The sequence below is a fragment of the Salvia hispanica genome, chromosome 5, assembly GCF_023119035.1.
Source record: "Salvia hispanica cultivar TCC Black 2014 chromosome 5, UniMelb_Shisp_WGS_1.0, whole genome shotgun sequence".
NCBI classification, from domain to species: Eukaryota; Viridiplantae; Streptophyta; class Magnoliopsida; order Lamiales; family Lamiaceae; genus Salvia; species Salvia hispanica.
The window spans coordinates 24,781,376-24,795,921 of record NC_062969.1 but is presented as its reverse complement, the minus strand read 5'-3'; the positions used below and the strand labels follow the sequence as shown (position 1 = coordinate 24,795,921).

At 36.5% G+C, this 14,546-nt stretch overlaps 3 protein-coding genes across 10 annotated transcripts; 2 read left to right on the top strand and 1 right to left on the bottom strand.

Annotated features, from left to right (window-relative positions):
* Positions 1 to 909: 909 nt before the first annotated feature.
* LOC125190604 lies at positions 910 to 4,063 on the top strand. Of its 2 annotated transcripts, none has more exons than XM_048087936.1 (14): positions 910 to 1,067; positions 1,206 to 1,334; positions 1,417 to 1,473; positions 1,570 to 1,671; positions 1,987 to 2,067; positions 2,150 to 2,268; positions 2,347 to 2,448; positions 2,617 to 2,733; positions 2,890 to 2,958; positions 3,082 to 3,148; positions 3,257 to 3,310; positions 3,397 to 3,486; positions 3,678 to 3,746; positions 3,847 to 4,063. In XM_048087936.1, the coding sequence occupies exons 1-14, from the start codon at positions 990 to 992 to the stop codon at positions 3,949 to 3,951; spliced, it is 1,239 nt and encodes a 412-aa protein (XP_047943893.1). In that variant the 5' UTR covers positions 910 to 989; the 3' UTR covers positions 3,952 to 4,063. The 2 variants fall into 2 exon arrangements, with proteins under 2 accessions (XP_047943893.1, XP_047943894.1); XM_048087937.1 differs by lacking the exon at positions 910 to 1,067 and adding an exon at positions 1,078 to 1,133.
* Positions 4,064 to 4,525: 462 nt separating this feature from the next.
* On the top strand, positions 4,526 to 5,275 carry LOC125187123. Its single transcript, XM_048083653.1, has 2 exons — positions 4,526 to 4,889; positions 4,985 to 5,275. The coding sequence occupies exons 1-2, from the start codon at positions 4,584 to 4,586 to the stop codon at positions 5,168 to 5,170; spliced, it is 492 nt and encodes a 163-aa protein (XP_047939610.1). The 5' UTR covers positions 4,526 to 4,583; the 3' UTR covers positions 5,171 to 5,275.
* A 104-nt stretch (positions 5,276 to 5,379) lies between these two features.
* Positions 5,380 to 11,279, bottom strand: LOC125187120 (pumilio homolog 2-like). Of its 7 annotated transcripts, none has more exons than XM_048083645.1 (11): positions 10,782 to 11,279; positions 9,950 to 10,617; positions 7,475 to 8,997; positions 7,251 to 7,392; positions 7,030 to 7,137; positions 6,700 to 6,912; positions 6,502 to 6,612; positions 6,205 to 6,399; positions 5,869 to 6,043; positions 5,710 to 5,784; positions 5,380 to 5,604 (listed from the first exon to the last, which is right to left on the bottom strand). In XM_048083645.1, the coding sequence occupies exons 2-10, from the start codon at positions 10,598 to 10,600 to the stop codon at positions 5,750 to 5,752; spliced, it is 3,153 nt and encodes a 1,050-aa protein (XP_047939602.1). In that variant the 5' UTR covers positions 10,601 to 10,617; positions 10,782 to 11,279; the 3' UTR covers positions 5,380 to 5,604; positions 5,710 to 5,749. The 7 variants fall into 7 exon arrangements, with proteins under 7 accessions (XP_047939602.1, XP_047939605.1, XP_047939604.1 ...); XM_048083648.1 differs by having other exon boundaries at positions 5,380 to 5,784; positions 7,475 to 7,778; positions 7,875 to 8,997; positions 10,782 to 11,277; XM_048083647.1 differs by having other exon boundaries at positions 5,380 to 5,784; positions 7,475 to 8,252; positions 8,337 to 8,997; positions 10,782 to 11,276.
* Positions 11,280 to 14,546: the final 3,267 nt, after the last annotated feature.

The window sequence follows — 14,546 nt, the reverse complement described above, 5'->3', positions numbered from 1 at the left end:
TTCTGAGATTGAAGGATGAAATGTTTCTGAGATTCTGCGAGCAAATTGACGGATGAATCGATTTTCAGATTGAAAGAACCGAAAATCGTTTTGACAGAATTGAAAATCGTTCGAGAACAAAAGAAAGAGTGCAAAATATCATAAGTAAAACGACACCGTTTTGTCAAAATTTCGGCGAATGCCACATCAACTTTCCGATTACCTCCGGCAAGCCACTTATGCTTGATTTTGCCAGCTCAGCTAGCGGGTGGGAAATAATACACAAGTAGCAAAGTTCATGATATTATTTGTTAAATTTAATGTTCTTAGAAAAAATCCAACTTTTTAAAAGTTTCATGATATTACATGGCAATATCCCTTTTAATTTTAATAAGTATAGGCTTATAGCATAACTTAATATTGAAGGATACGATTGTAATATGTCAAACCCTTTTGGTTTAAGCTACAAGAAGTCCTTTTGAATTCACATAATTTTGAGTGGGTAATAAAACAGTACTTAGTATACTAAATATTAGTAGTACACAATAGTATTTGAATCTGAATTAATGGTACGAATTTTGAGGTGTAAAAATTAGTAGTACTACTATAAATTTGTGTATGGTGGGGTGACAAAAGTATTACTCCTACTCCTAGTAATGAGTTGGGATGTTAATAATAGATTAGGGGAAAGTGGAGACGTGTTCCATAATCCATGCTGGCTGCTGCACAAATGAGTGCTTAATTGTTTTTGGATCTTGAGCTGAGGCAAGGCATTTATTAATTTATATTAGTTCCTTTTTCAAACTAGACTTAATTAGCAATAAATTATTAGGCCCTTAATTTGTCAGTTTGGCGGCCCCAAGTAGTTAGTTAGCTAGCTACTATATCAAAAAACGTTTTTTTGGTTCAAACTAACGTGTCCTCTCTTTCCACATTTTCAAGTAAAACTCCACCACTCCCCTCCGTTGACCTTTCTCTTTACTTATTTCTCACAACACAACGCATCTCTCATGCTTATATCACCATCCACCTCCCCTCAAATTATACGTACTGTTTGGTTTTATCTTTTTCACCAATATATTTATGATGTAAGTTGTGTTCAATTCTTCTAATTAAGCTATCATCCTTATTATGCGTGGTCACACAATCATGCTGTAATTGTAACTTTTTTCCAATTTTTTTGTGTGTTTGTATTTCACATGTGTAATTTTCATTCATGGTTTCAGATGGCAACTCATAAAACGATTGAACCTAAAAGGAAGCAATCCTTTGTACGCAGCTGGGTTCCATCACTAATTTTTCTTTCAACACTCTTCTTCATAGGGAGTGCTCTGTTACTTACTGATCATAAAGAGGTAGATATAGGCTTCCTGTATAATGATTTGATTTTGTTCAGTTAATGTGTGAGTAGTAACTTTTTATGTCTTATGCGTGCAGAGGTTTTTTGGATGCAGTCTTCATCCAACAGAGGTGACAAAATCCAAGAATTGTGAGGTTTGTGGGGAATTTAAACAATAATTTGCATAATAGTAGTAACTTGTAAGATTTTAGGAGTACTTATTGCTCAATTTGTTGTACTTTTTGATCTAGAAAGAGTGCATTCCTGATGGAACTGAGACACTACCAAGAGGTATTGTCACAAGAACTTCTGATCTGGAGATGAGGCCACTTTGGGGCCCTCCTAAGAAGAAGGTATTGATGTTTTCGTATTACATCCATTCTTCGATATTCAGACAGTGCTGTGAACAAATAGATAATCATACATAATTGCATATACATATGCTATAGGAGATGATCATATACATCTATTCAGATCATATTTCTGAAGATTTCAGCTTAGCATGCACTGTTACAAATCTTTTTCTTGTTTCACGTTACTCAAATGTAGGCTAAATGCGACCACTCTTATAGTTTCTGAACTTGCATAATGTGTAAAGTTTCGATAAAACTGTGTTTCATTTCATTTATCTGATCAAGGCCTTGTTTCTGCTCCTGCTCTCATATTAGAAGTCGAAGTCACCAATGAACTTACTGGCTGTTGCAGTCGGGATAAAGCAAAAGAAAAATGTAAATGAGATTGTAAAGAAGGTAATGAAGGTTGACGCACCCTCGTTTCAGCTGCTTATAAATATTTTCGTCAAGCCATGAACATTTGTTTCGTATGATTCAGTTCCAGCTCACTGATTTTGCCATCATGCTTTTTCATTATGATGGCAATGTGGATGGATGGAGAGATCTAGAATGGAGTAGCGATGCCATACATGTTGCCGCTGTAAACCAAACTAAGTGGTACGAGTAGTTCACTTCACACTCGGAGGTCTGTTTTGACATGCACATTTACTAACAAAAAATCGGATTTTCAATTAGGTGGTTTGCCAAGCGGTTCTTACATCCTGATGTTGTGGCAGCATACGACTATATTTTCCTGTGGGATGAAGATCTTGGTGTTGAACATTTTCATGTTGAAAGGTATACTGAATGTATACGAGTGCGTGCTCATGATTGGATTTAGTTTATATGATAGACCACATTCATCCATAAGGCTAACAAATACGACAACGGTTAATTTGTTATAAACAGGCCTATCTTGTTTAACTATTAGTATTGATTAACGGATTTTTTTTTGTCTTGGGGCAGATATCTCTCAATTATTAAAGAAGAGGGACTGCAAATATCACAGCCTGCAATTGATGCTGACAAATCCGAGGTCCATTACACACTTACAGCAAGAAAAACAAATTCTACATTACACCGGTATGTACTGTTGGACTTGAGAATTTACCCTCTATGAGCAGCAAATACTTGATTGCTGATGACAAAATTGTCTAATTATTAATGACATATGATTCTGTTAAATTGTTTATTCATGCTCTTATCCTGATGTGTTGCTCTGCATTTTTACTTTGACAGGAGGGCTGTTAATTTACATGGCCCAGGATTTAAGTGTTTTGAAAACAATGTGGACCCTCCGTGCACGGGGTAAATTCACTCATCAATCCACATATAAAAAGGGCAGCCTTAGATAGAGTAAATAGCTTTTTCATGGATGCATTATACGAATTAGCTGCATTAAAAAACAACAATATGTTTACGTTAACACAGGTTCGTGGAGATGATGGCTCCTGTGTTCTCGAGAGAATCGTGGCGTTGTGCTTGGCACATGATTCAGGTTTGGAAATGTACATATACTTGTAAATATTAATTCCTTCCTTTTTTGTGCCTTATCCTTGGCCTATGATCAACTGGAATGATTCATGGTCATATATTTGTTTAACAGAATGACCTTGTTCATGCATGGGGCTTGGATTTTTTGCTGGGGTACTGTGTACAGGTTTGCAATTTCATCGAGTTAGGACTATGGAATTCATGTTCTTGTTGAAACTAGGTTACAGTTTTTTCTATTTATGTTTCTGGCAGGGCAATAGAACCGAAAATATTGGTGTTGTCGACTCTGAGTATTTAATCCACCCGGGTATTCCTTCCCTTGGAGGTTCAGGAGATGGAAAGGTAGTCTTCATGTCTTCTTTCTACTGTCCTCGAAAGGATATTTAGGAAAAGAATGCATACGACATTACAGATGCGTTAAAAAGTTTCTGACCAGCTGAATCCAATGATCAAGAGAACAGAATTACAAGATGCATGCTTTCATTCTCTCAAAATACTATCTTACTTTCCAACTTATGTGTTTGGTCGTGCAGACGAATGCTGAAATTGATCGGCTAGCTTCCATGACAACCACAGTGGAAGGATTTGATGGTAGAACTTCTGTAAGTTTTCTTTCACTCTTTCATACCTATGCATACGTATGGGATTTTGAGTTTCGAGTATTTTGCGTTTTGAGTTTTGAATCATGGTGGTGTTTTGCAGGTGAGAATATCGTCGTATATCGAGTTAAACAAGTTCAAAATTAGGTGGGGGAATGCTGTGAGAGAAGATGAGTGTTGGGTAGATCCATTCCATCAACCCTCTTAAGCCAAAGCTGATCATCATTATTCATTAATAAAGATAGTTTCACCACACACCAAAATACTTGTACAAAAAAAACATAACTTCGTTCTATTCAAATGAGAATCTGATTTGTGAATGGTTGCTCTGCCTGCTTGCCGGGTTTTTTATACACTTTTTCGTGATAGGATATTTTAAGGTGCAAATTAATCGCGATTCATATTGCGAATGAAATCTAGCAAACAATTTATAATGTTTCAAACTCTGAAACTAACAAATAATACAACTACGACAAAAATTATAAAATGCTCATGGATTTTAAATCACAAAAGGACCTAAGTCTTTGATTTTAATTAATACTCCGTTTATAAGTTAGTAATCGAATTATAATCATCTTGGCTGCTAAGACACTGTCACTTTAAGGATAAAAATGAATCATTTCATAGTAGTAAGGCCTCAGAACAATTGCATATAATATGTTAAACCAATTATAAATGGTGATATGTTTAGGATGAAAATAAAAATGGATATGAATGAAACGATATTGTTTCTTGGGGCAAAATACACAAAATTAAAAATCATGGAGCTAAAGTGCAATTTACCCAAAACTGATTGCTATTGGGCGAAACTGTGAACCCAATCCCCATCATCTCCCACAAATGGCCGCACCTCTCTCTCTCTCCTTAGTTTACAAGCACAAACCTCTGCATTTGTTCGCCGCCCAAAAGCCATTTTCCCCTCTCCGCTGTCCATCACTTTCACTGCCCCATTCACGAAGATGGCGTAACCTCAATCCACCCGATGCATTCACCCCCAAAAACACCAAAACATGGAAAATCTCCGCAGAAGCAACTCCAGCTGAGAATTCTCAAGCAATAGTTCCGACTAGCGACGATGGTGTCTCGACTATTATATCAGCTCTCCTTCTCATCGCTTTTATCGGTTTAACCATTCTCACCGTAGGGGTAAGTAAAGCTTCTTACTGTTTGTATGTATCTTCGACTTGGAGTGTTAAAAAGATGTGATTTTGGTAAGTGGGTGGTGGTTGATTTTGGATCAGGTTATCTACATAGCTGTGACGGACTTCTTGCAGAAGAGGGAGGGAGACAAGTATAAGAAAGAAGAAGCTGAGAGGAAGAAGAAGGGTAGTAAGAAAGGGAAAGTTAGAGCCAGAGCTAGAGATGGACCTAGAGGTTTTGGGCAGAAGATCCAACAAGATGATGATGATGATTTTGATCTTGATTAGGCAACAGAATTTCATGACATTTGCAGCTTTGTTTGTGGAGGAATATGATCTAATATATATCTGCATTTTTTGAGAAATGTTATTTACTGCTGCTTCCTATGTTTATTCCAATATTCCTCTAGATTTGCTCTACATTCTCAAAGGAGTCAAGAAACAAAGGAAATGGATAAATAAAGGGTGGGAGATGTAATGTATTTGGCCAAGTGAGATATAAAACTGTAAATTACCATACATAGCAATCCTCTCAGCCTTACACAGAAAAGCAACTTCAACTCTCGAAAATGGCATAATTTTGTACAGTCACTTTGCACTATATTACACCCTCGGCATCCATCAGTATTGTCAATTTGAATCTTCTCCTCAGCATCAGCAGCAGCAGCAGCAGAATTGGGGCCTCAGCTCTTACTAGACTCTCTCTACCTATAAACTTAGCACTACACAATGTACAGGTAACAGCTTTATTTGCAATCAGAAGCTTATAACCTCATCATCAAAAGCTTAAGAAAGAAAGACGAGAAAGAGAGGTAGCCCAAACTAGCCTCGGTTAGCTGTACAACTTCTTTCTTTCCTACTACACGTCTACGCTATTGGGGTCTGAGCAGCAATTCTCCTCTCTGCAATCAAAGAAATTAAAAAACACAATGGTTGGTTAGTTATATGGTGGCTAATCCAGAAATGGAAGTTGAGAATCTACATACCCCCAGCAGCAACAAGTTTCTCCACACGGGCTACTATGTGCTTCCCATATGTGTATTTCTTTAATGCGTTCAAATGGACTCTTATTCTTGACATGATCAGTTCACGCTGCTGATCACTACAAGTTTCTAAAACTTTCTGTACAACGTAATTTGCAAATTGGTCTTTCATCATGGCCTGATTGAGGGCAGGGTGAAAAAGACAAGTTCAGGAAATTATTAGTTCATATACTCATCAAGGCATATCAAAATTCTGTATAAAGGATCAAAGTTGGATTTTTCCATTTCTGAAGAATACTATCTGAAAATTGTGCAAGGGGAAGAAAGTATGCAACAAACCTGAAGAGGCTCATTCTCATCAGTTGTTCCAAGCATCTCATTCACCAACAGTTGGCGTTCACTAGGATCGCTAAATGTTAAGCATTTTTCGACAACATTTGATGCAAACTTCTGTTGGCTCATCTGGACAATATTCCCAGCTAATTCCTGAATGATGGTTGATCGCTCGTGTGGCTTTCCATGCCCCAGTACATGCTATAGAATCATCATAAAAAGCAGTAAGTGAAAAGAATAAAAATTTTCTACGTAAACTAATGAAACATCACTATGCTTAAAAAATCACAAGAAAATACAAACCTGAACAACGTAGTTCCCATACTGATCTTGTGCCAGCATACTTACAGATCCCAAAATTTCTTCCATAACTTTGCTCTGGGTAGTTTCATCCTTACAGTGCTCTAAAACTCGCTGCATAATTGGAAGCATCAAATGTTATAACTCTTTGAACATAATCCCAAATACAAGTGTGAGGACATCTAAACAGTTCTTGGTAACCTGTATCACACGGCAACCATAAGGGTGCGTCGAGAGGGTCACAACTTGATCATAGAATGTCGAGACAATAAACTGAATATGCTCCTCGGGGACACACTCGATGCACTTCTGGATAACATGATTCCCATTCTGATCACGAACACAACGCATGACATGCCCATCCAGCTCCCCCACCATTTTGATCTTTTGATCCACATCGACAACTTCTATTGCCTACATAATCAGACAGTGATTATTATTGGAAGGATCTCTTGATTTGACAAATGAAAAGAAGATTGACACAAACAGCCATTTCATTATTTGAATGTGTAAATTTAAAGCTGATGTTACCTTTTGGATCACCCTACAACCATACATTTGGAGGCTTAGATTAAGTACATGACCAAAAAGCTTGTCAGCCAGCTCTCTTCGTTGAGATGCCATACCATGTTCGAAGAACTGGCAATGCATAAAAATTCAGTATACCCGTGGATTAACAAAGTCAAGATACAATGAAGTGAAGTGAAAAAGGACCATCCGTATCAACTACGACTAGTCACAGAACTTTGTACCTTTTGTATTACATAATTACCAAACACATCAGTCATTAATGCAAGAGCTTGTGGAAAAATTTCCTCAAAAACCATGTTCTTCTCTTCTATTGTTGCAGTTTCAAGCTTTTGTTGAATGAATCGGCTTCCATATTGATCAGCACTGGCAAAAGATGTAGACATTAAAAGTCAAAAATCAAGAGCCTCACAAATGAAAAGAAATTTTAATTTTAGAAAAGGTATACCTGAATTCAACGACATGACCGACAATCTCTGAAAGTTCAAAGCACTTTGCTTTATTGCTCTTGAACTCTTCCAGCAGTGAAGAAGCAAAAGTACTATCCATGTTATCCAAGGACCAGGGTCCAATTATGCTCCCGGGAACATTTCTTAACCCACCAGGGAATCTGACATTGAAGTCTCCATGCCTTAGAGGGCTACCAGGGCCTCCAGAATTAGGAATTACTGAACTAGCCAGGGGACTTCCGGGATATGACACTCCGAGCCCAAAAGCAGGATTCCCATAGTAACCATGAGGGCTAGATACACCTGTTTTACCACCCAATGGAGCACCATATTGAGATTTCTGAGGAGATATCATATTTGCAACATAGGCTTTCTGGAGCAGGTCCATGTATGAGTTACCCATATAGTTCCTATCGAAAGAAGGATCATTGAGAGCGGTTACTTGTGCAGAATATTCAGCGGTTCTCAAATACTGCTGATACAAAGGGTCGACAAAGGGTGCCTGCAGGGCGCTACCCAGAACCTGATTTCCTAATCTTCCAAGGCTATGCTCAGCAGCAGCACCCATATTTGATCCCCCCAACATCCTAGAGTCCATCCCAGGTACAGCCATAGCTGATGCAGCAGCAGCGTTTTCAAACAATGGTGGCAAATTAGACCCACCAAGTTGACCTGATATTGGACTCATAGGGTACCCACTTAATCCATAATTTGAAAATGATGAGTTAGGACTATCCAGATGCTGATACTGAGAAAATCCACCACCCCCACCGTTAGCTGCAGCATTAGGAGAAACTTGTAGGTATGAATTATTAGAAGGGACAACATTTCTGTGCAGCTCAGATTGAAAAGAATGATTACCACTTAAATCTGATCCACCTCCATTTCTCATACCAGAATCAGAAGGCATTATTTTACCTGCCTGGGGAACAGCAGACATATTATATGGCCCAGCTTCATGTTTCTTCTTATAAGATTGTTGCCTAGTGTTATTTTGGCCTCCCTGAAGATTAAAAGAATAATTATTGTGGTCATCAGCCTCCGACTCAATCTGGGAGGATGAATGATTCTCCTCATCCACGATACCATTTGAAAGGTTCAAGCCAGATAAAGCAACTGCAAGATCAGCAGGTTCATTGGAATGGGAAGCTACACCATTGAAAGAGTTAGGACTATTTATGTTTCTTTTCTCGGAATTTCCCCCCCAGCCTCCACCAATGGGAGTTGGGCAAGGACTTGGTGCTCTTGCGATGCGTTGAGGATCAGGAGTTGAGCTTCTTGACAAGGATGCACCCAAGACAGCAGCATAAGAGAATGACGCAGCTGTTCCTGTGTGCTGAGGAGCAGATGAGGTCGGAGTATATGAAGTAGAGTGTACTAGATCAGATGAAGACAATTCCCGACGCAGATGAGCTAACTCAGCCTCTGTTGAAGCCATAGCACTAGAATTTTCATCAAAAGCATTTCTGCTAGCAGGGCGAGAAGGGTGTCCGGGAACAGGAGTAGCACGGTTCATGTCATCCTGTATAGATATTAAGAATTTAGACGATATCAAAAGGGCTGGATAATGCAGGATTTATTGTGTTCTGATTGAAGTTGGTAGCAAGTACGCACTGGCCCTCCACTCATTGACAGATACAGCACATAAATGAGTCCCAAGGGATGTTATAAAATTCAAAGCATTTATATTTGAAACTGAGGAGGGGAGCTTAGAAGATCAAATATGAAACACTCTTCCTGCCAAGTAGAAAGCTTCTTAAAGAGGTATAATAAAGTAAGAAGACTAGCATATGATAATGGCTGCATATATTCATTCAAGATGAAAATGGAAATCAAAACATGACCTTAAATGCAGAAAGCCTGTGGGTTCATGACCACCAAACTCATCAGGATAAAAGAGAAAGCATGTGGTTATACGAAACCATACACACATTGTCTAGTTAAGCTATGGGTTCATGATTACTCATGGACTCAAAAGATGATAAATCTACATTTCAAAGTGCAAGCATCTTGGGGCTGTGCCAGAAATCCTCATGGATAAAAACCAAATTTATTACTACAAGTTACTAGGAGGCATACATATAGTATGCAAGCATGCCAAATTCTAGAGCTCATGGTACAATTTCATGATGTTTTGCTTGCAATAGTTTAATCAGAAAAGGAATCCAGTGATAGGGACACAAGCAGGAACAAATAAAAAGTTTTCTTGGGTACATTAATGCTAAAGCTGTTATGTCGGGGGAACTGCTGAATAGTCCTAAGTTGTGTTTTAGGAAGTATCAAGTAAAGAAATGTGAAATGAACCCGTGAGATAAAATGATAAAGGAGCATATTCAATGAAATTCTCTACAACTGAGCAGAGAACTACAACACTCGGATGCAACAAAATCTGCAAGCGTGACAATAAACTTCAGATACAAATATAATGAGAAGAAAAGGAACATACAAATAAAGGAATAATGAAAATCGCTAACCTGAAAAATCTCTGCAAGGCTCTTCTGCTTGCTACCAAGTCCTAATCCAGGCAAACCAATAAGTCCATCACCACCCCACTCTACAGGACCCTGCAGTTTGTCCTCATTCTCACTTTCTTGCTTCTTCGAATTAAAACCAGGGGGCATTGAAAAGAGGGATCTCCCACCATTGCCACTGTCACTCCTGTTCACCTTCCTCTTATCCCCAATAGCAGAACTCCCTCCTTGCAGCCTCTGAGCAAACCGCCAATCCTCTCTTGACAACAGAGGAGGCGGAAGCCGCGGGTTCAAATTAACATTCGAGTAATAGTAAGATAAATACGCAGGTTCAGACCTAAGCTCCTCCTCGGACATGAACCCGTTACCATTCTTATTTCTTGCAAACTCAGCAATTGCTGCACTAACACCAGCTCCACTTTCGGCAGTGCCACCACTGGCCCCATGGTTGAACAACCCACCAACTGCACTTAGTGAACCCTCCACTGTCGGTGGAGCTGATCCACTTCTATACAGATTAAGCTCCTTTTCAAGATCATCAGCCTCTTGCCTCCTCTGTTCACGGAGCAACATCCCTATCTCCTGCTCAAACTCATCCGGATATGAACTTTCACCATTTCCAACAATCGGCCTCCTACCCATTTCGGGTAACATGTTTATTCACAAATTCACTGTTCATTACAAGAAGAAACAAAGCTAAAGTTAATCCAATTGCAAAGCAACAGATACCAACCCTCAAAACCCTAGAGCTCTACCAATAATGGAACTTGACTAATCCATAAAAACATGAGCAAATTGGAATATAATACAAAGCTTTGAGCTCATAAAAACCAACCTTTTGACTCAGTTCTTGAAGATGAATAGAGACGTCACGATCAAATATAAAGAAACAGCACTCATATCATAATAATAAATAAACTACAATAAATTAAGTGTTGGGCAAAGGGTCATGTTCATCCAAACAAGTATAAAGAAAATGAAGAAGAAGAAGAAGAAGAGAAGAAGGTAATAAGTTATAAAGTATGAATATGGCGGCGAATCGTTCTCGCAAAGAAGGCCTTTTAGGGTTTTTGTTGCAACAACTACTACTGTGCAAAGAGAGAGAGAGAGAGAAAGGCGATGTGGTGATTAAACACAGAGTGAGAGATATTAAGCTGCCATATTTATATTTTGTTTCCAAAAGTAGTCTGGGGATTTTTTTCACTATGGCTATATGCTTAATTTTGTCAATAATAAACAAATTCCCTTAATAGTAGGTGGTAAATTTGACCCGGTGATGGATAACCGAACTGCTGCTGCTTAATCAATTACCCTAATTTTGAAATCAAGCAAAAAGTAACAGAACTTATGACTGAGTAGAGGATATACACAGATGGAGAGAGAGACTTAGCTCATCTTCCAAAAGGAGAAGAATCTGCAGGCGACACGTTCACTCTTTGCATTTGTAGGGCAATTACAAACTGCCGCTTGTGGTTAATTCCTTACCTATATTCTAGCTCTCTCTCCTCTCTCCTCTCTCCTCTCTCTTACTGTTTACTGTTGTAACTTTCTTTTTTTTCTCTTTTACTTAGGAATCTTCTTCATCGTTTGGAAACTCGAATTTACTGTACATGCTTATCCTTCTTAATTTATACTCCACTTTCACTCTTTAGAATATCAAGAAATACTACGAACAAATATAAATGTAACAAGTTATAGTATGAATTTTATTTATATAAATATAATTGAAATTATATGCTACACACTTTATTCAACACCACTCTATTCAAAGTTGTATTTACTTTGATTCTAATATATTAAAACATATTATTCAAGTTTTTAACATCACAAAATTCATAAAATTATGAAGCTTGATTTATTTATTTTCTCTATAACTTCAATCAAATTAATAAAATAATAAATTAAATTTTATGAATTTTGTGATATTACAAATTTCAATAACATTTTTTAATACATTAGAATCAAATAAGGGTGATCCTCGCATAAAATATGTAGCATAATTTTCCTGTGATATAAAAAGTGAATTAGATATTTAATAATGGACGAATCGATATGGAAAAATGATGTGCATATTGCCGAACGAATGGAGTATTTGTTTATGTATAGATATGTAATGTGTGTGTCACAACTCAGTTATATATTCATATTTCTGAAGTGTTTGTATATAGTTATAGTAGTAGGATAGTGATAAAATGTAAACTCATATATTGTACAAACTCCAAACTTTTCAACATAGTCTCAACACAATGTCAGCACAGTGTAAAATTTCAATATTTTGATGTCAACACCTTGTCAATACAATGTCAACATAATGCCAACACAATATCAACACGGTGTCAACTGTTGATACTGTGTTGATATTTTTTGTTGTTGTTATTTTGTCATCTATTGATATTTTTTAACAGATCAGAGTTTGGTGTTTGTACAATATTTAGAGTTTGTATTGATCTATAATAGTATCTATTAGGTTTATTTACCGGTAAACAAATGTAACCATTACACTATCCAGTATAATATGTAGTCCCCTATTTGCAAAATAAATACTAGTAAAAGTTTTCATTATATCGTGAAAGTACATAATTTATGTAGTGTGAACATCCTCTTAGTAATGAAATAGCACTAATTCTATTTATTGGGTTAGTGTTTAAAACTTTAATTGGTATAGAACGAATTTCGCACATTCCATTAATTAGCAATATTTTAGTCTTTCTTCCCAAACGCGATTTCATTTGAAAAATGATTCGCAATGTTTTAGATGATAAATAAGGCTACCAATTTTAGGCTCGGATTAACATTCTGATCAATTCATTCATGCATAACTCATTACTCTCAGTAGACGTTGACCATCCATTACGCAAAACCCTAGCAAAAATCCGTTAACTGTTTATGGGTTTCTGGACGTTCATCTCTCCAAGTTCATTGGCGGCGTTTTTTGAGTTTAATGCACTAAGTCTGTTCATCGCGGCTCTTTTCCCTCTTCTCTAAATCAAAATCTTTTACAAAATTTTAATCCATATATATATATAGTGTAAATAGTTCATTTCTGCAAAACTCGGAATCGGTGGTTAGTCAATATACTTTTAATCCTCTATATAAGACAGCATGAATAAATAAAGTTTAAACATGCATGATTCGTCTGATTGACGAAATCATTAATTTCAATGATGAAGAAACGAAGTTACTCACATAAACAAAAATAGTTATAAGAAGTGAAAGTTCTGACCTTAATAAGTTTTTTTCAAGTACATACACATATAATAATAATTCTAACTGAGTAAATTATTCAATAAAATAATGAATAAATTAAAATTTTAGACATAGTACTAGTAATTAAATAGTCAGTGGTCCTTAAAATTTGTAAGTTTACCCAGCTCAGGTAGATTTGGTGCTTGAAATGACCCGAGTTGGGTCGGTTTTTTGGAGTGAATGTCGTGTTTCCACCTGTGGTGTTGTGGCACAACAAGCTATCCGGCCCGGGTTGCTACTTAGAATTGTGCAGACTTGGCAGTTTAACTGGCTTAGTAGTTTGCACTTTGCATGACTTTTCTTTTCATTGATTTGTTTTTTATTTGAGCTTCATTTCTACCTCAACTTGAAAAAAAATTGATTAAAATATAAGTTGAAAAAACATAATAGTAATACATACGAAACCTAAGAATAATTAATGGTATATTTGATTCACATTAATAAGTTGCATTTACAAAACCATGAAATATAAAATTAAATAGCCAATCTAATTCTCTTCTCCTCTACCCCATTTGTGAAACCGTGAAAGCAATCTACACACAGTTGTGTGTGTTTTATCTATGCCTCTTGAAAACAATTCAAAAATCCATTTTTAGCAAGTACTGCACAAAACAGAAATGCCACGCAAACCTTTATCCACATTGAATAGTTTATTGTGATACGTTGTATATATAGTTGGCCCACTCAATAAAAAAAATGAACAAAAAAAAGTACTCCACTGCTAGGAATTTATCTTGATTTTAATAATTATTTTCTTAGTACATCAACGACATTGTCGAACATATATGACTGCATAGAATTAAATTATATCAAAATTAAATTAAATTAAATTAAATTAAATTTATTTATTTATGAGCAGTGGGTTAGAAACATAATTACAGAATCCCAACTATATTAAGTAGTAGTATGATACAAGTGAAATTAAACATAATTCGTGAAGCAAAATGTGCAGTGCAATTAAATCTCTATAGCTTGATTTCTCTTAATAGTATGCGGTATCTATGTCACGCTAATCGGATAAATATAAATCAACACTAAAAAATACATTAAATTTAAATAAAAAAATATCGTGTGACATAAACTATTCTTAAGCAAAATAAGAAAATAATTCTGGTGTCTGTGCAATTAAATCTTGCAACTGTTTTTGAAGCCTGATAGTTCGACGCCGAATAATATAATTAATCAACTTATTATAGTCATAAATCCCTCATAAAGAGACGACCTAAATTTTTTACCTCAATTATTCTTTTATCCAAGTAGGTTGTAGGGATGCCCAATAGCAATAGGGAATAGCTAATTACACATGTAATCAATGAAACCATTGTATGGAGACCGATCTTGCTCTGATCTAATT

Bases quoted from the DNA above. Each gene is read 5' to 3' on its own strand.
- LOC125190604 (XM_048087936.1), top strand. From the start codon at position 990: ATGCTTATATCACCATCCACCTCCCCTCAAATTATACGTACTGTTTGG. The intron at 1,474-1,569 runs GTTTGTGGGGAA...TTTTTGATCTAG, and splicing joins CAAAATCCAAGAATTGTGAG to AAAGAGTGCATTCCTGATGG. The intron at 1,672-1,986 runs GTATTGATGTTT...CTCTCATATTAG, and splicing joins GGGGCCCTCCTAAGAAGAAG to AAGTCGAAGTCACCAATGAA.
- LOC125187123 (XM_048083653.1), top strand. From the start codon at position 4,584: ATGGCCGCACCTCTCTCTCTCTCCTTAGTTTACAAGCACAAACCTCTG. The intron at 4,890-4,984 runs GTAAGTAAAGCT...ATTTTGGATCAG, and splicing joins TAACCATTCTCACCGTAGGG to GTTATCTACATAGCTGTGAC.
- LOC125187120 (XM_048083645.1), bottom strand. From the start codon at position 10,600: ATGTTACCCGAAATGGGTAGGAGGCCGATTGTTGGAAATGGTGAAAGT. The intron at 8,998-9,949 runs GTTAGCGATTTT...ATATCTATACAG, and splicing joins GCCTTGCAGAGATTTTTCAG to GATGACATGAACCGTGCTAC. The intron at 6,044-6,204 runs GTTTGTTGCATA...GCCCTCAATCAG, and splicing joins ATGAGAATGAGCCTCTTCAG to GCCATGATGAAAGACCAATT.